Raw genomic sequence first — 16,058 nt, 5'->3', positions numbered from 1 at the left:
GTTGAAATGCATCACTCAGTCTGTGCTTGAGCTCATTTTATTTTTCTGTTTAATCAATTTAATTTCTTGTTTTACTAACCTCACTGTTTTTTCAGTTTAATATTGGCTGCATGCTAGTTAAATATTTATATTTTATATATATATACATATATATTAAAAAAACCAATCAAGTCTAGCCTGGATTTTGCTCTGATTGTGTTTTCATTTCTAGTGGTGGGGCAGTCTTACATTTACAACTTTGTATCATGAAAGCCTGACACATAAGCAAAATAACTAAACACAATGTAGATTTTCTTTAAAACAAAAAAACTTCAAGTGGTGCTGTCTAGGTGGTGGATATGATTGTATAAGTACCTTGATTTTATGCTTTTTAATGTTAGTTTTAAATTTCATAAATGTATTCTTCCCCCTTTTCCCCCTTCCCCTTTTTCTCCTTTTTAAAGTGTTATGTACAAAAGTTGCCCAGCACACCATCAGAAAGGACCCTCACCCCTATGTTCTTCCCATATAAAATACTGGCCAGCATTTCTTTTTACATTAATGCCCCTTTTATTGGGCACATTTACCCTATTATTAGCACTTTTTTGCATGCATATATGTAGAATTATCTCTTGCTCATCACCTGTTTAAATGTCACTAGGAAGGGAAGAATATATTATTGGAATATTTTTGGTTTGTCTCTCTGTTCTGTCTGTCAGGATAATATTGGACATCGCTTACTCCAGAAACATGGGTGGAAGCTGGGCCAGGGATTGGGAAAATCTCTTCAGGGTAAGTTTTTTAAATGTACAAAAAGAAAGAAAGAAAGAAAACAATGTTTCTGATTTGATCTTATACCTGAATATAGTTGTTATCTTTTTAAGAAAAAAGTGTTTGGGCTTTCCCCCCTGCCTTTTCTCCCCTAGAATAGTCTATATTTTTCCTGTAACTGTATTTTAAGTCACTATTAAGATCATAAGTTGCAAGAGTAAGCTGCTGTGTCATGAATACTTTCAGGTCAAACATATTGTGTGTGTATGGCTCAATTGGTTTTAATTTTTTTGATGGGGGTGTGTCATTTAGCAATATTGTATTGTGGCTTCAGTATTATAAAGGGAACCATTCAGTGGCAGAATTTAATTTTTGCCCTTCTGAATTCTCCCTGAAGCTGGTGATTGCCCTGGCTCTTTTTCTCTATGGTCAGAACCCATGTAGTAGTAGAGAGAAGAATTAACCCATATAAAATGTAAGATGAAAGCAGAGGATTGTTTCCTAGGGCTCTCTGAGCAGAGAGGTCATTTCTCAGGTTCATATTAGGCTCTGGAAAATATATGGCTTGAAGTTTCCATTGCATTCATTTTTCTTTTAACTATAGTAATCATTTGGGTAAAAACAAAATACTAATATTTCTGCTTTTGAGGCTCTGGAAAATATATGGTTTTGTTTCCATTGCGTTCATTTTTCTTTAATCATTCCAGTAAAAACAAAAATACTAATATTTCTGCTTTTGAGTTCTTGCTAGTTGGAAACGCAGCTTCATTTACCTTTTAGCTCCCTCATGTTCGAGAGCTACTTACTATTCTCGGTAGTGTTCTGTGAACACTGCCTCAGAAATGATGGAAATCATTGCACTTCTACTTCTGGTCACGGAGGGTCTCATATAAGGGGATCTTTGGGGGAGAGGTGTGCTTCTGTTGACTAATTCTTTGATTTTTGGAAATAGATTTCCACAATGGGAATGGGAATCTAGCCAATTCCAGTGTGTGTGTTAAAGGGGATAGGTCAGGGCATTAAGCAGTTCTAGTTAATGTTCTAGTCTTTAAAAACGTTTGCTTTTTAAATGATAATTCTACAAGTTCTATTTAGTGGTGACACAAAGGAGATGCTTAATAAATATATTTCAAATTAGTATTTATTAATAAGCACTAACCTATTTTGGGGGGTAGGAAAAAGATTTGATTATCTTTAAACTTGTTTTCTGGTGGCACAGGAACTCATTGCAGTTGATACAAAGAGCTGTCTATAATTAAGAGCCACTTATTTGTATGGTGTAGCCCATGGATTTGTAAGAGTCCAGAAGAAGGGTATGGGTAATCAGGACTGAAAGGATAAAATTTGCCCCAGTAGGTTATGTAGTTGTGAGTGTGGGGTTGAATTGAATGCAGGTGATTGCTCAGAGGATGGTCTCAAGACTGCATTTGATCTTTCTCTATTATATTTACCCTCCTATTCAGAGATTCCCAGGAGCATTGTTGATTCTTTTTTTTTTTGTTCAGGCACACAAGGGAGTAGAATTTGGGGGCATTCCATAGGAGCTAGCAAATCTGTTTGAATCCCAGAATTTTTCATTTGTAAGCATCAGAGTTTTAAAGTACACCTAGCAGAGGAAGAGTGAGAAAGAGTGGCTTTAAGAAAGGAGAAGTAATTGGATACTCACTTGTTTTAGGGTGATAGAAAAATTTAATTTTATTTTAAGAATATTTAGAATTTTGGTTCTGTTTTTATCTTTGAGCTCTTTGAAAAGAGGAATTAGGTTTTATCCATATTTTAACTCCATCTCCATGGTTGCAGACATATAATAAGCATTCAATAACTCATAAGTCCTTTATTCATCTAAAATATAAGGGGAATTTGAAGCCTATCCCTTTTTTTCTTTTCAATGGTGATAGAAAACACATAACATAAAATTACCATCTTAACCATTTTTAAGTGAACAGTTTAGTAGTGTTAACTAAATCCACATTGTTGTGTAAGGCCCATCTGTTTTGAATGGCTGGTACAGTATCTTTACTCTTGAAAAGAATGGAACCTTATTCTGTTGCCAACATTAAAGGCCAAGTTTAATTGTCTTGTCAATGGCTCTTTATTTTTTTAGTGTTAGATTCATCAGTGTGCATGTTTCTCTTGCATAGTTCTTTCTGTAATACCCACATGATCTGACCTAGAATGTAGCTACATTTATGGCATGTTGAGGTCATTCATGACAGATTGTTTTCATTGTACCAAACCTTTGCTATAGATAACCACTGAAGAAAGTCCTCGTGATCTGATGAAAATGAAAATGCCTTTTTAGTATTTTATAGACTAGTCACTGCATGTAATTTCTGGGCTCATAGCTTTGTAAATCCTTTCAGTTCTCCTTTTTATTTGCTTTTAGGGCTCTAACATCTTTAACATGCAACCATCCACTAAAATTTAAGCCTCATCTCTTTAGATTTTTTTAATGTTTATAAATGATTTCAACCCATCCAAGGTTTTTACAACGAATGTCAGTCCTTGGAGGCTACGGTGCAACTATCTTGTTACTATATAGATTGGGGAATAGGGTATGCTGACTCTAGAATGAGATTATCTGTGGCAGGATAGAAAATTGTACTTTGTAAATTGGGTTTATTTTTGTACTTGAATTTTATTTATTATTACCATTTATTCTCCCTTAGTATTAAAATATTTCAAAAGTTAGAAAAGAACTTTAAAAAGGACTTTTATTGTGTATGGCAGATAAGTGATTGCTAGTGGTTTAGAAAAAAAAAAAAAGACAGGGTTGCCTGGGTGGCTCAGTCAGTTGAGCGTCCGACTTCGGGTCATGTCATGGTCTCGTGGTTTGTGCATTCGAGCGCCACGTCAGGCTCTGCGTGGACGGCTCAGAGCATGGAGCCTCCTTTGGATTCTGTGTCTACCTCTCTTTTTCTCTCTGCCCCTCTCTCTCCCAAAAATAAATTTAAGAAAACATTTAAAAAATTGTTAAAAACAAAAAAAAGACTTGTAGTGGAAAAGATATGTTGATAAGGTGTCTGAAGGGAACAATACAAAGACCTGTTGATGAGAGATATTATGGAGCATTGCTTATTATAGAGGCAGAGGATGTATTTAAATTGGAATAAAGCAACAGTGAATGATAGTTGTATTTTGTGGAAGTTGGATTAGATTTGGTTCTTGAAATTGTTTTATAACCTTCTAGCAGCTTTTCTTTTTTTTTTTTTAGGTTTTATTTTATTTTGAGAGAGAGAGTAAGCACAAGTGGGGGAGGGGCAGAGAAAGTGGAAGAGAGAATCCTAAGCAGGCTCTGCTCTGTCAGTGTGGACCCTGACGCGGGCTTGATCCCATGAACTGTGAGATCACGATCCCAGCCGAGATCAAGAGTTGGATGTTTAACCAACTGAGCCACCCAGGTTCCCTGTGGCAGCTTTGAAATGAAATGTAGTTCAAAGTCTTTATTTTGCCGTGAAATGTTTAGTCAGTAGGTGTAGCCTAGAAGTGGAGTACCTAAACTTTGTTACATTGTCTAGGTGCTTTTTGATGGTTTGGCTGCTTTTTTTTTTTTTTTTTAAATCATAAACAAAAGTTCAGCCTGTGGAAAAAATGGATGGGGTCTGATACTCTTTCATATCTCACCCTGTCTAGAAGATTCAATCAATAACAGACATCCAACAAATATTTACTGAGCTATTCAGGCTGTAAATAAGCATAGCAAACCATGGACAAAGTAGGTAAGACATTGTCCTGTTCCCCAAGACTTGCAGGCTCCACACTGTCAGCATGGAGCCCAAGGTGGGGCTTGAACTCCCTAACCATGAGATCATGACCTGAGCCAAAATCAAAAGTTGGGCGCTTAACTGACTGAGCTATCCAGGTATCCTAAGTCTTGCTTTTTTAAACTGCTGTAGACCTTTGAAGATTTCTTGAAGCCAGGGTCTACGTTTTATACTTTTATGTATTCTTTCCATACTTAGAATTAAGTATGTGATCAATCTGAATATATAATTGACAAATCACTCCAAGTTCCTCGAAGGTAGGGATTTTTGTCTAGTTTTTTGTAAAAGTACTTGGTGTAGGATGTGAAGGAGGTGTGAGCAGCATTTAGAAATATAAGATACAGGGGCGCCTGGGTGGCTCAGTCGGTTAAGCGTCCGACTTCAGCTCAGGTCATGATCTCGCGGTCCGTGGGTTCGGGCCCCGCGTCGGGCTCTGGGCTGATGGCTCAGAGCCTGGAGCCTGCTTTTGATTCTGTGTCTCCCTCTCTCTCTGCCCCTCCCCTGTTCATGCTCTGTCTCTCTCTGTCTCAAAAAATAAATAAACGTTAAAAAAAAAAATAAAAAAAAAGAAATATAAGATACAGATAAGAGTTTGGCTCTGCCACTAACTTTAAGTAAAGGGACAAGTTACCATCACTGAATTTTTTTTGGTCCAATAAATGGGAATTAAAATCTCTGCTCATTTTCTCACAGTTAATGGGGATGAAGTAAATTAAGTGAAGTCACTTTATAAAAACTATAAAATGCTGTATAAATGCTTATTGCTATTAATATCTCTTGTGTATATTTAGATATTTTAACTAAATTGGAGATAATCCATCTTTAGGTCTTTTTCCTTTTTTTTTAAGTTTATTATTATTTTTACTTTTTTTTTTTCACTTTTTTTTTTTTTTCAACGTTTATTTATTTTTGGGACAGAGAGAGACAGAGCATGAACGGGGGAGGGGCAGAGAGAGAGGGAGACACAGAATCGGAAACAGGCTCCAGGCTCTGAGCCATCAGCCCAGAGCCCGACGCGGGGCTCGAACTCACAGACCGCGAGATCGTGACCTGGCTGAAGTCGGACGCTTAACCGACTGTGCCACCCAGGCGCCCCTATTTTTACTTTTTAACGTTTATTCATTTTTGAGAGACAGAGCGTCAGTGGGGGAGAGGCAGAGAGAGAGAGGCAGACACAGAATCTGAAGCAGGCTCTGGGCTCTGAGCTGTCAGCACAGAGCCTGGCGTGGGGCTCGAACTCACAGACCAGAGCTGAAGTTGGACACTTAACCAACTGAGCCACCCAGGCGCCCCTGTTAATTTTTGTAAAGATGATTTTTTTAAGTTTATTTATTTTGGGGGGAGAGAGCACAGTAGGGGAGGGGCAAAGAGAGAAGGAGACAGAGAGAATCTCAAGCAGACTCTGAACTGCCAGCACAGAGCCCGCTGCAGAGCTTGAACCCATGAACTGTGAGATCATGACCTGAGCCGAGTCAGACACCTAACCCGTCCAGCAGACTTTATTTTTAAGTAATCTGTCTACCCAACGTGGGGCTCAAACTCCCAACCCTGAGATCAAGAGTCACAAGCTCCATCGACTGAATCAACCAGGCACCCACCTTTAGGTCTTAATAAACCTAAATTTATGGTCATAAAAACCATAAATTCAGAAGCCCTGTCTTGTTGCTGTTTCCCAGAATTTACAATATGGTTCTTATATGTGCTCACTCTGTGCTAGATAACTGACTCCTGGATCTGTGTTTTTAATGCTGTGTGCATTTTAGGGGTTCCTAAACCCCTAATTTTCGTGTATTTTTCAATGATTCTGAGGTCTGTAGTTTTTGCCACTTCTGAGCCTAATTTACAATACCTAACAGTCCCAATCACTAAACTGTGGCATTGGGAAAACTGGATAGCAACTCAGAAACGAGGTTGGATCCACACTGTCATTTCTTACCCCAACATATATTCCAGATGAATAAAATATTTAAATGTTAAAAAAATCTTAAGATCACTAGGGTGAGCAATGAGATAATTATTATTTTAAAAATAATGTTGATGGGGCGCCTGGGTGGCTCACTCAGTTAAACGTCTGATTTCTTGATCTCAGCTCACGTCTTGATCTCAGGGTCATGAGTTCAAGCTATGTGTTGGGCTCTGTGCTGGGCATGAAGCCTACTTAAAAATAATAATAATAGGGGTGCCTGGGTGGCTCAGTTGGTTAAGTGTTCAACTTTTGGTTTCGGCTCAGGTCATGATCTCATGGCTTTGTGGGTTCGAGCCCCACGTTGAGCTCTGTGCTGGCAGCAGAGAGCCTGCTTGGGATTCCCTCTCTCCCTCTCTAGCTGCCCTTCCTCCACTCATGCTGTCTCTGCCCCTCTCAAAATAAATAAATAAACTTAAAAAATTAAAAAAAGAAATAATGTTGGAATGAGAACATCTTTTCTAGATTTTACTGCAAGCCCAGAAGTCTTTAAAAAGGATACATTTTACTATTTCATTGCAAATAAAAAAGAAAAAACAAGTAACAAACTGGGGGAAATATTTGCAATATCTCCTTATAGACAAAGGAAAAATTTCCTTCATGTGTTTATTACCTAAAAGAACTTACTACCTAAAGAGAAAAGGGAACATGATATGAACACTGTTTATAGAAAAATAATGCAAATGACCTTTAAGTGTATGAAAATATTTTCAGTCCTTCTTATAATAGAAATATTCTTTATCTAATTATTCATCTATGTATTTTTAGAAATATGCATTTATAACCACAAATACAGTTTTTCACTTTTGCTTTGGAAAGGTTAAAAAAAATTAGCCTGGTCATATTTTGGGAAAACAGGTATTTGCATCATAGCCAATGACAATGTAAATTGGTAAACCACTGCAGAGAACAATTTGAATTACTTTAAGATTAAAATGCATGTTTCCTTGGGGCCAGCAATTCTAATTTTCTGTTCTTCGTTACTCTTTGAAATGCACAAAATAATGTATGATTGAGATTATTATATTATTTCACGATAATTTAAGATTGGAAACAGTTGGCCATATTTTATTGATTCCAAGACATTTTTTGCATATTTTAATAAAGATAAAATCAGATGCATCTTCTTAATGGCATTATAGTTATAATTGGAAGCTTTTAAATTTTTTTGTGGCACATAAAATGTGTTTTATGGTTAATGACCATTTTGGATTTGAAGAAATAGACCACTGAAATTGTATAAAGGGAAACCATGCAGCTTTAAAATGATTGAAGTACATTAGTATGTATTCAGTATGTGTAGAACAATTTCCATGGTACCTTAAGTAGAAAAGGTACAGAACAGTGTGTGCTATATGTTAAAACTATCATTGGTGTTACATACATAGATATATATAGATTGTGTTATATACATACTTATACACATATACATATGTGTGTGCATATATAGACCGATAGATACACGCCTCCTGCTTAAAATCAGTATTTTGTTTCCCAGATCAGATGATCTGTTTGAAAGCTTTACTTGAGCACCTATTTACATTATTTAAAATGAGTTACACGTCAACCCCTAACCAATTTTCAAAAACACAGCTGCCTATCTGTGAATTAAAAGAAAGTTGTTGGGATATAAAATACTTACACATTTCTTTTTTATTACAAAATAATTAATATGGTTGTTAACGAACAGTTGCTTTCTGTGTAGGAACATGTCTGTCCCTTTTGTTGATATGTAAGAAGCTTCTCCAAAGTTCTACTAGTGTATATGGAATGTATTTCTAGATTTCTCATGTGTCTTTTTCTGAAAAATATTGAATTAGATTTTTGAGAATGAAATATAAACATATTACTGTGCAAAACCTTTGATTGAAAAATATTGTGTCAAGAGCCATGAACTAAGGTATTCCACTGTGAAACTTTAAATGGGCACACTCTGAGATATGCCTATATATTTGTTTGTATTTGCCTATATATTTGTTCGTATTTGCTTGACTATGCAGAAAAAAATCCTTGTAAAGGTAGATTCTGATGGGAAACTGAGTTACTTTTCACTGTATTCTCTCTTTTTTTTCAATGTTTATTTTTGAGAGAGAGAGAGAGAGAGAGAGCAAGTGGGAGAGGGGCAGAGAAAGAGGGAGACACAGAATCCAGAGCAGAAGCAGGCTCCAGGCTCTGAGCTGTCAGCACAGAGCCTGACACGGGGCTCGAACCCACAAACCACGAGATCATGACCTGAGCTGAAGTCAGATGCTTAGCTAACTGAGCCACCCAGGTGCTTGGCTTTTTACTATATTCTTTTAAAATTTGATACAGTATACTTACATTGCTATTTAAAAATACAGAAAATTATTTTGAAAAAGAGTAGGCGGAATTAAAGCAGAGTAGAGCAGGGTGTGTTTCTTTGGTTTTATATATATGCGCCCCCCATACCCTTTGGCTTGCAGTTTCGGTTAGCAAATAAATGATGAATATAGTTGGGTAGGGCCTATATTACCTAGTAATAACAGTGTTATTACTACTTTTATGAGTGAAGGAAAACTAGACTTGGATTGAATACAACAGAAATATGTAGTGTTATAATTTAGACTTTATTGTTAAATTAGAATGTTGATCTTTATTTATTTTTTTAGTGTTTATTTATTTATTGTGGGGGCAGAGAGAGAGAATTCCGAACAGGCTCTGCACAATTTGCAAGGAGCTTGACGTGAGGCTTGATCCCATTAACAGTGAGATCATGATCTGAGCCAAAACCAGGAGTCAGATGCTTAACTGACGGAGCCACCGAGGTGCCCCAGAATGTTGACCTTTTAAAACTTCACTAACGTCCTAAGAAAAATCATTCTTTGATTGAGAAAAACGAGCTTTCCTTTATTTTATATTTTAAGTAAACTGTACCCCCAACGTGGGGCTCGAACTCATGACCCTGAGATCAAGAGTCATGTGCTCTTCTGACTGAGCCAGCCAGGCGCCTCCATAAATTTTCCTTTAATATTGTAATGATATAGGTAAATTTTATGGATAGGGTCTTTGTAAAATCTAAGTTGCTATCTTTCTATGTTAGTTTACTTTTGAAATTTATTTTCCTTTAGGAAAAGGAAATTACATTGAGTACACATTATATGCAAAACACTGATATAGAATCTAAATGTTTTGTATGTTGCACTTAATGATATAGGTATTAGTGTACTCATTTCATAAATGAAGAAACAGTTTTAGAAAGGGCATACAGCTACAGAGTTTCTGCCATTCAAGTATAAGCACAACTTTGAAATCAGTGGTTTTTTATGTATACCTTTGCCTTTCTCAGAAAAAGCTGATAACTGAAAATAAGAGTAGTTGGGGGAGGACAGACATGTAGCTCCCCCAAATCACAAAGGTATGGATTGCCATACTTGAAGTGGGTCTAGCTGAAGGAGCCTGTAGCTGAATTACCTCTTTTTCCTGCTAATTAAATGATCTTCTCAATCTTTACACAGTTGCCAAAAGCAAGCATAATTTTTAGTAGTTCATGTATCACATTTAGTAAGATAAAGATTCTATAGAACCTATGACCTTCTGAATGAAATTTCATTAATATAAACAAAAGAGGAAGCCCATTCAGTAAATAAAATTAGAATTGGCAGTCTGCAAAAAGAGGTCTGGGTTTTAAGGCTAGACTAAAAAGGAAGAGGGATTAGGGAGAGAAGAGGAGATCATGAGCTCAGTTGCTGTATAGACTGTCTCAGTATAGAGATTGTCACATTTAAAAGATACATCATAAGACATTAAATATATGTTAAGTTTGTGGCAAAATAACAGGAGAAAAGTGGCAAGTTTTTCAAATGAATATTTGGAACAGATAAGTTACAGAAGTCTATTTTATCATTCGCGTCCCTTTTTTTTTTTTTTTTTTTTAAACTATGAAAAGATAGAGTGAACCAGTTACAGAAGCAGATTGGACATTATCAAGGAAGATTACTTTACTTTTTTTTTTAATGTAAAAAAAATTCATTTTTGAGAGAGAGAGCATGAGTGGGAGAGGGGCAGAGAGAGGGAGACACACAAAATCCAAAGCAGGCTCCAGACTCTGAGCTGTCAGCACAGAGCCCGACACAGGGCTTGAACTTGGGTACTGCAAGATCATGACCTGAGCCAAACCTGAAGCTTAACCAACTGAGCCATCCAGCATCCCAAGGAAGATTACTTTTTTTTTTTTTTTTTAAAGGAAGATTACTTTAAAAGAGGAACTGGTGAAGAATTACATGGAATTATTTGCACGTTATTGAATACTTTGTTCAAGAAACCATATAATGAATATATATAATACTGTAAAGACACTACCCTTACTCCTAGAGTTTGCTGTTTATTTTCGGAGTTAAATGCGGGAAATCTTAAAGAGTAAATGCTGTAAGTCCTCAGAAGAAGGAATGACTAGGGAAGACTTCACTGTGAAGTCTTGAGGAAGGAGGAATGGATATTACTAAAGATAGGAAATACTTGTGTACACAAGATGATTGCAGTTGGCCAAGAGTAGGCATGACTGGTTGGAGTAGAGAATGCCCATAGAGCAGTGGATTTTTTACTTTTTTTTTTTTTTTTTCTTTTAAAGAAGAACCTTTCCACGTATTTTTTTCATGTTGAACCTTAATATATAAAGGCAGGGGTCACCTGGGTGGCTCAGTCAGTTAAGGGTCAGACTTCAGCTCAGGTCCTGATCTCACGGTTTGTGAGTTCAAGCCCCACATCAGGCTCTTCACTGACAGTGTGGAGTCTGCTTGGGATTCTCTCTTTCCCCTCTGTCTCTGCCCCTTCCCCCCTCCCCACCCCTATATAAATAAACTTTGAAAGGATAAAAGGGGGGGGGTGGATGACACAGTTGTTTTGGTTGAAGCAGAGTCCTGGGTCTCCAGAAGCAGTTTGGAAACCATAAGTAGACGGCAGTGATAGGAAAGTGGTTTGAATAGGCACAAATCAAATACTTATTGAGTGTTTACCATGTGCCAAGCACTTAAATAGTTAATTCTTACAAGTCCGTGAAATAATTATTGTTATTTTCAGTGTGCAGGAGGAGAAACTGAGGCTTAGAGAAGCTTAGTAAATTGCCCAAGAATAAGCAACCAGTAAACAACAGTATCAGAATTCAAACCTTGGTTTTTCACACTCTAAAACCATGCTCTTAACTACCCACACTGAATGCGAGGCTTTAATACTATACCAATCTAGTATACCAATATAGTATACCAATACTATACCAATTTTGTAAACCAAAGGCAGTTTTTGATCAGAGGAGAGACTTTCATAGCAAAAAGAGATATTAAAGATAATTTTATCTAAAATTCATTTTACAGATGGAGGAATTTAGGCTTAGGGTTCTAAAATGTCTTTGTAATAGTGCTGAAACCCAGCCCCAATTCTCTGATTTATGATCTAATTTTCTTCCCAGTATACCAGCCAGGATATTTGTGGTGGAATTTAAGTACTAGAATGTTCATGATATGTCTGAAGATGAATGGAAGACCATTTAGAAAGTTGTCACGGCATAAGATGATGAGGACTTAGAGTGATAGCAATGAAGAAGATGTAGGTATGAAGGATGATAAAACATCAACCAAGAAGCACAGTGTACAGTTAGTTCATGCATGCATCTGACTAGCAAGCCCTTGTTCACTGGGTTTAGTGATACTCCTTTATAATAGCTACTAGCATTTTATTAAGTGTTCAATGAGTGCTTGCATATGGATTCTCTAATTTAAATGCTCTTTGAGGTAGATATTGTTCCTGTGTTTCAGATGAGATAATTCACATTCTGAGCCATGCTTTACCCAAGACCTGGTAGTAAATAAGTGGTAGAATAATGGTGCCAAAAGTATGCTTTTAATCAGTATACTATAATGTACTTAAAGTCTATGTGGTGGCTCACTTCTCTGTTCTGGAAAGATACAATGGTGGTGAGAAATGCAAGTATTACAGAATTGAAACATGTAGTGGTTATTCTGGCCAAAAAAATTCACAGGTAGCTGTGAATGTGGTATTTTTTTCTTAGGGCACTTTAAGGGATGGTTGTTTATTGGTTTTTATAACTTCTGTCTTATTACTCTAATTTTCTCCCGTATTATTCATATTTCTCTCCTGTAACACTTTTAATATTCTTATAAATAGTGTTTTTGTGTCTCTTAGTCCTCATTAGACTATAAACTTTTGAATGATAATAATTGTGCATTTACATGTTCTCTGTTTTCTTTTTTAATTCTGCATAAATTTATTGAATCCTTAGAATATGCCAGATTTGTACTAAGTCTTAAGAGTTCAAAGATGGGGTGCCTGGGTGGCTTATTCAGTTAATCATCCAACTCTTGATTTTGGCTCAGGTCATGATCTCATGGTTGTGAGGTGGAGCCCCACATCAGGCTCTGTGCTAACAGCACAGAACCTGCTTGGGATTCTCTTCCTCCCTCCCTCCCTCCCTCCCTCCCTCCATCTCTCTCTCTCTCTCTCTCTCTCTCTCTCTCTCTCTCTCTCTCTCTTCCCCACTCATGTGTGTTCTCTCTCTCAAAAAAAAAAAACTTAAAAAGTGTATTAGTGATTTGGGGTCTGAATTCATATAATACTGTTTATTTTTCTTTGTAGTCTTTTTTTCTTTTGAGAGAGTGCATGTGAGTGGGGGAGGGGCAGAGAAAGGGGGAGACAGGATCCAAAGCAGTTTCCTCGCTGCCAGCAGTGGGCCTGATGCGGGGCTTGAACTCCTGAACTGCGAGATCTTGACCTGAGCAGAAGCTGGACACTCAACTGACTGAACCACCCAGGTGCCCCTATTTTTTCTTTATAGTCTTATTCTTAGCCTGATTTTATATTGTTTCCTACTGCATTACTTGTGAACTTCTTTGACTAGGTTAATTTGAATGATTAAAATGAAACTGGTTTATGTAGAAATTGGGTTACTTATTTAGGCAAGAAAGTGGAGTGTCCAAGAAACTTTTTAAATGAGCAATATAGAGCATACAGTGATGATGCTGTTTTTGTAAATAGACTAGTCCAACCAGGTAGAAATACTTGAAATTATAAACATTCACTAGTGAACCAGTATTTGATAAATAGGAACTAAGAGGAAACAAAATTGCTTTCAATGCTATATGGATTCATAGAGTTTAGGACTGTAAAAAAAAATTTTTTTTCTAGGGATGCCCTAACATCTCTGGACTCTTAGCAGAGAGTCCAAAGGAAATAAGGGAGAGTTTTGAGTAATTTCAATCTACTTGACATTCTGAATTCTTATATTCCATGCAGAGTTCATCTATTATAAATGGGACATACCATGGATTAATATCTTGCTATTCAGTACACATACATAGCCACTATTGTCTTCCTCCACATGCCAATAAATAGTAAAACATTTTGACAGTGTTTATTCAATTTTTCATAAGCTGAATAATTTATTAGATGATTTGAACTATATGTTTAATTTGGAGAAGTTCTTGCTAAAATTATGCTTCTTTAAATTTATACTTTTGGCTTGGATTTAATATTTGTGTAACATTGCTTTTCAAACTCAGTCTCATTTTGTTAACAGAATTATATGTGGGAAAGATTTTTGGGTAATACTTGGGTTATTGGTCCTGGATAATCACTTTGTCCCATCTGTAAATAGGATTGTTTCATTATCACCAATTTGTATGTAAAACATTACATTTTTGTCACAGCTTCTATTTTAGAGCATCATTCATTTTATTTTGGAAGTGAAAGGAAAACAAATGATTTTAATTTTCTGAAGCCTTAAGGAGGTAAATGGTTTAGAGTCCAACAACATCCTACATGGTGATTTATGGTTTCCAAAGCTTCTTCTGTTTGTTATATCTTGATCTGCATACCGATCCTGAGACCTTAGGGGAGGCTGTGGAGACTCAGGCTCTGGTTGTCAAAGGTGACACAAATGCTTAGAAATGATCTCTTATTGGAGAACTGAGATTTTTTAGCCCAGCTTTTTTTGGGACTACCTAGAAAAATATAGAAAGAAAAAAATTAAAGATGAACTGAGGAGAAGGTAATGTGGAAAGTAAAGGAGGAGAAGTTTAAATGAAGGTGGAAAGTCTTTTTTGGGTTATTGAGTGATCCTGGAATAGTAAAAAATTCTCAGTGTAGTTATGGAAAAATAACCAATAGTAAGAGAATATAACTCCAATAGGGTGTTGGATTGTTGGATTATTAGAGTGCCATAGGACTCGCTACTATCCACATAACTCTCCGAAATATTTTCTACTCAGATATTTTCCACTCCTTATAGCTTAAGAATTGAAGTGAGCCGTGGTGCCTGGTGGGCTCCATCAGAAGAGCATGTGACTCTTGATCTTGGGGTCATGAGTTTGAGCCCCACATTGGGTGTAGAGATTAAGTACTTAAATAAATAAACTTGAAGTGAGCCTTAGAGAATATTAAGTCTAACTCCTTAAACATGTAATGCCTGTTTCTCCCTGACTGCTAACGAGCGACAGTAGATAAAACAAATTGAACAAGCCTCTCATGAACAGTAATGCAAAATTCAAATATTTCTTTGTAATAGCTTACATATCTTTTGAGATATGGAAACCTGTATAATACGGCCGTGTGTTCTATTTGATAAAATAATTACTTGATTACAAGACAGTAAATTATCAGTATTTTGTGCATTAAGCAGAAAGCACCATGATGACTAAATATATAGACCTGAACAAGTCTTAGACCCACTATGAACATGTTCATTCTTTTGAGTCAACAAATGCTTTTTAATTGAACACTGCTCTATCCCAGATCCTGTGTCAGTTATTCAGGATACAAACAGAAGTAAAACTCAGGGCATAGAAGTGTTACCTAATTTTATTTTTTTTAATGTTTGTTTATTTTTGAGAGCGAGAATGAGAGAGAGTGAGCGCGAGCAGGGGAGGAGCAGAGAGAGAGAGGGAGACACAGAATCTGAAACAGGCTCCAGGCTCTGAGCTGTCAGCACAGAGCCTATCCCGGGGCTCAAAAACTCACAAGCTGTGAGATCATGACCTGAGCCGAAGTTGGGCACTCAACCAACTGAGCCAATCAGGTACCCTTAACCTTTTTTTTTGTTTTGTTTTAAACTAAGGACCTAATATTCTTTCTCCCTCTTCCCCCTGAGCCCCATGTTTTGGGTTATTTTAACCTGAAATTGTATTTATTAAATTGATTTTCCCATTTAAAAAATTTGAATTGATCATAATGGTTAGCATGAAACAACCTTCAGTGAGTCAAGAGATTTTTAGCCCAAACAGGGGTGCCTGGGTGGCTCAGTCTGTTGAGTGTCCAACTCTTGACTTTGGCTCAGGGCATGATCTCACAGTTCGTGAGTTTGAGCCCTGAGTCCAGCTCTGTGCTGACAGTGTAGAGCCTGTTTGGGATTCTCTTTTCTCCACCCTCTCTCTGCCCCTTCCCCACTCACACTCACAGGTGCGTGCACATGCTCCCTCTCCCTCTCCCTCTCCCTCTCCCTCTCCCTCTCCCTCTCCCTCTCCCTCTCCCTCTCCCTCTCCCTCTCCCTCTCCCTCTCCCTCTCCCTCTCCCTCCCCCTCTCCCTCCCCTCCCCCTCCCCCTCCCCCCTCTCCCCC

At 37.1% G+C, this 16,058-nt stretch overlaps 1 protein-coding gene across 11 annotated transcripts in view; it reads left to right on the top strand.

Moving 5' to 3' along the window:
- GPATCH8 (G-patch domain containing 8) overlaps nt 1-16,058 on the top strand; it is a 101,835-nt gene that overhangs the window by 34,621 nt on the left and 51,156 nt on the right. For 9 of the 11 annotated variants that reach the window (XM_045489174.1, XM_045489173.1, XM_045489175.1 and 6 more), the window contains one exon: nt 699-771. The exons of the other annotated variants lie outside the window; for them this stretch is intronic. In XM_045489174.1, the coding sequence (XP_045345130.1) occupies nt 699-771 (73 nt within the window). The remainder of the gene's footprint in view (nt 1-698; nt 772-16,058) is intronic. 11 annotated transcript variants of the gene reach the window in all.

Source organism: Leopardus geoffroyi, chromosome E1 (assembly GCF_018350155.1).
Source record: "Leopardus geoffroyi isolate Oge1 chromosome E1, O.geoffroyi_Oge1_pat1.0, whole genome shotgun sequence".
Lineage (NCBI taxonomy): Eukaryota > Metazoa > Chordata > Mammalia > Carnivora > Felidae > Leopardus > Leopardus geoffroyi.
This window is presented reverse-complemented; position numbering and strand designations above follow the sequence as displayed.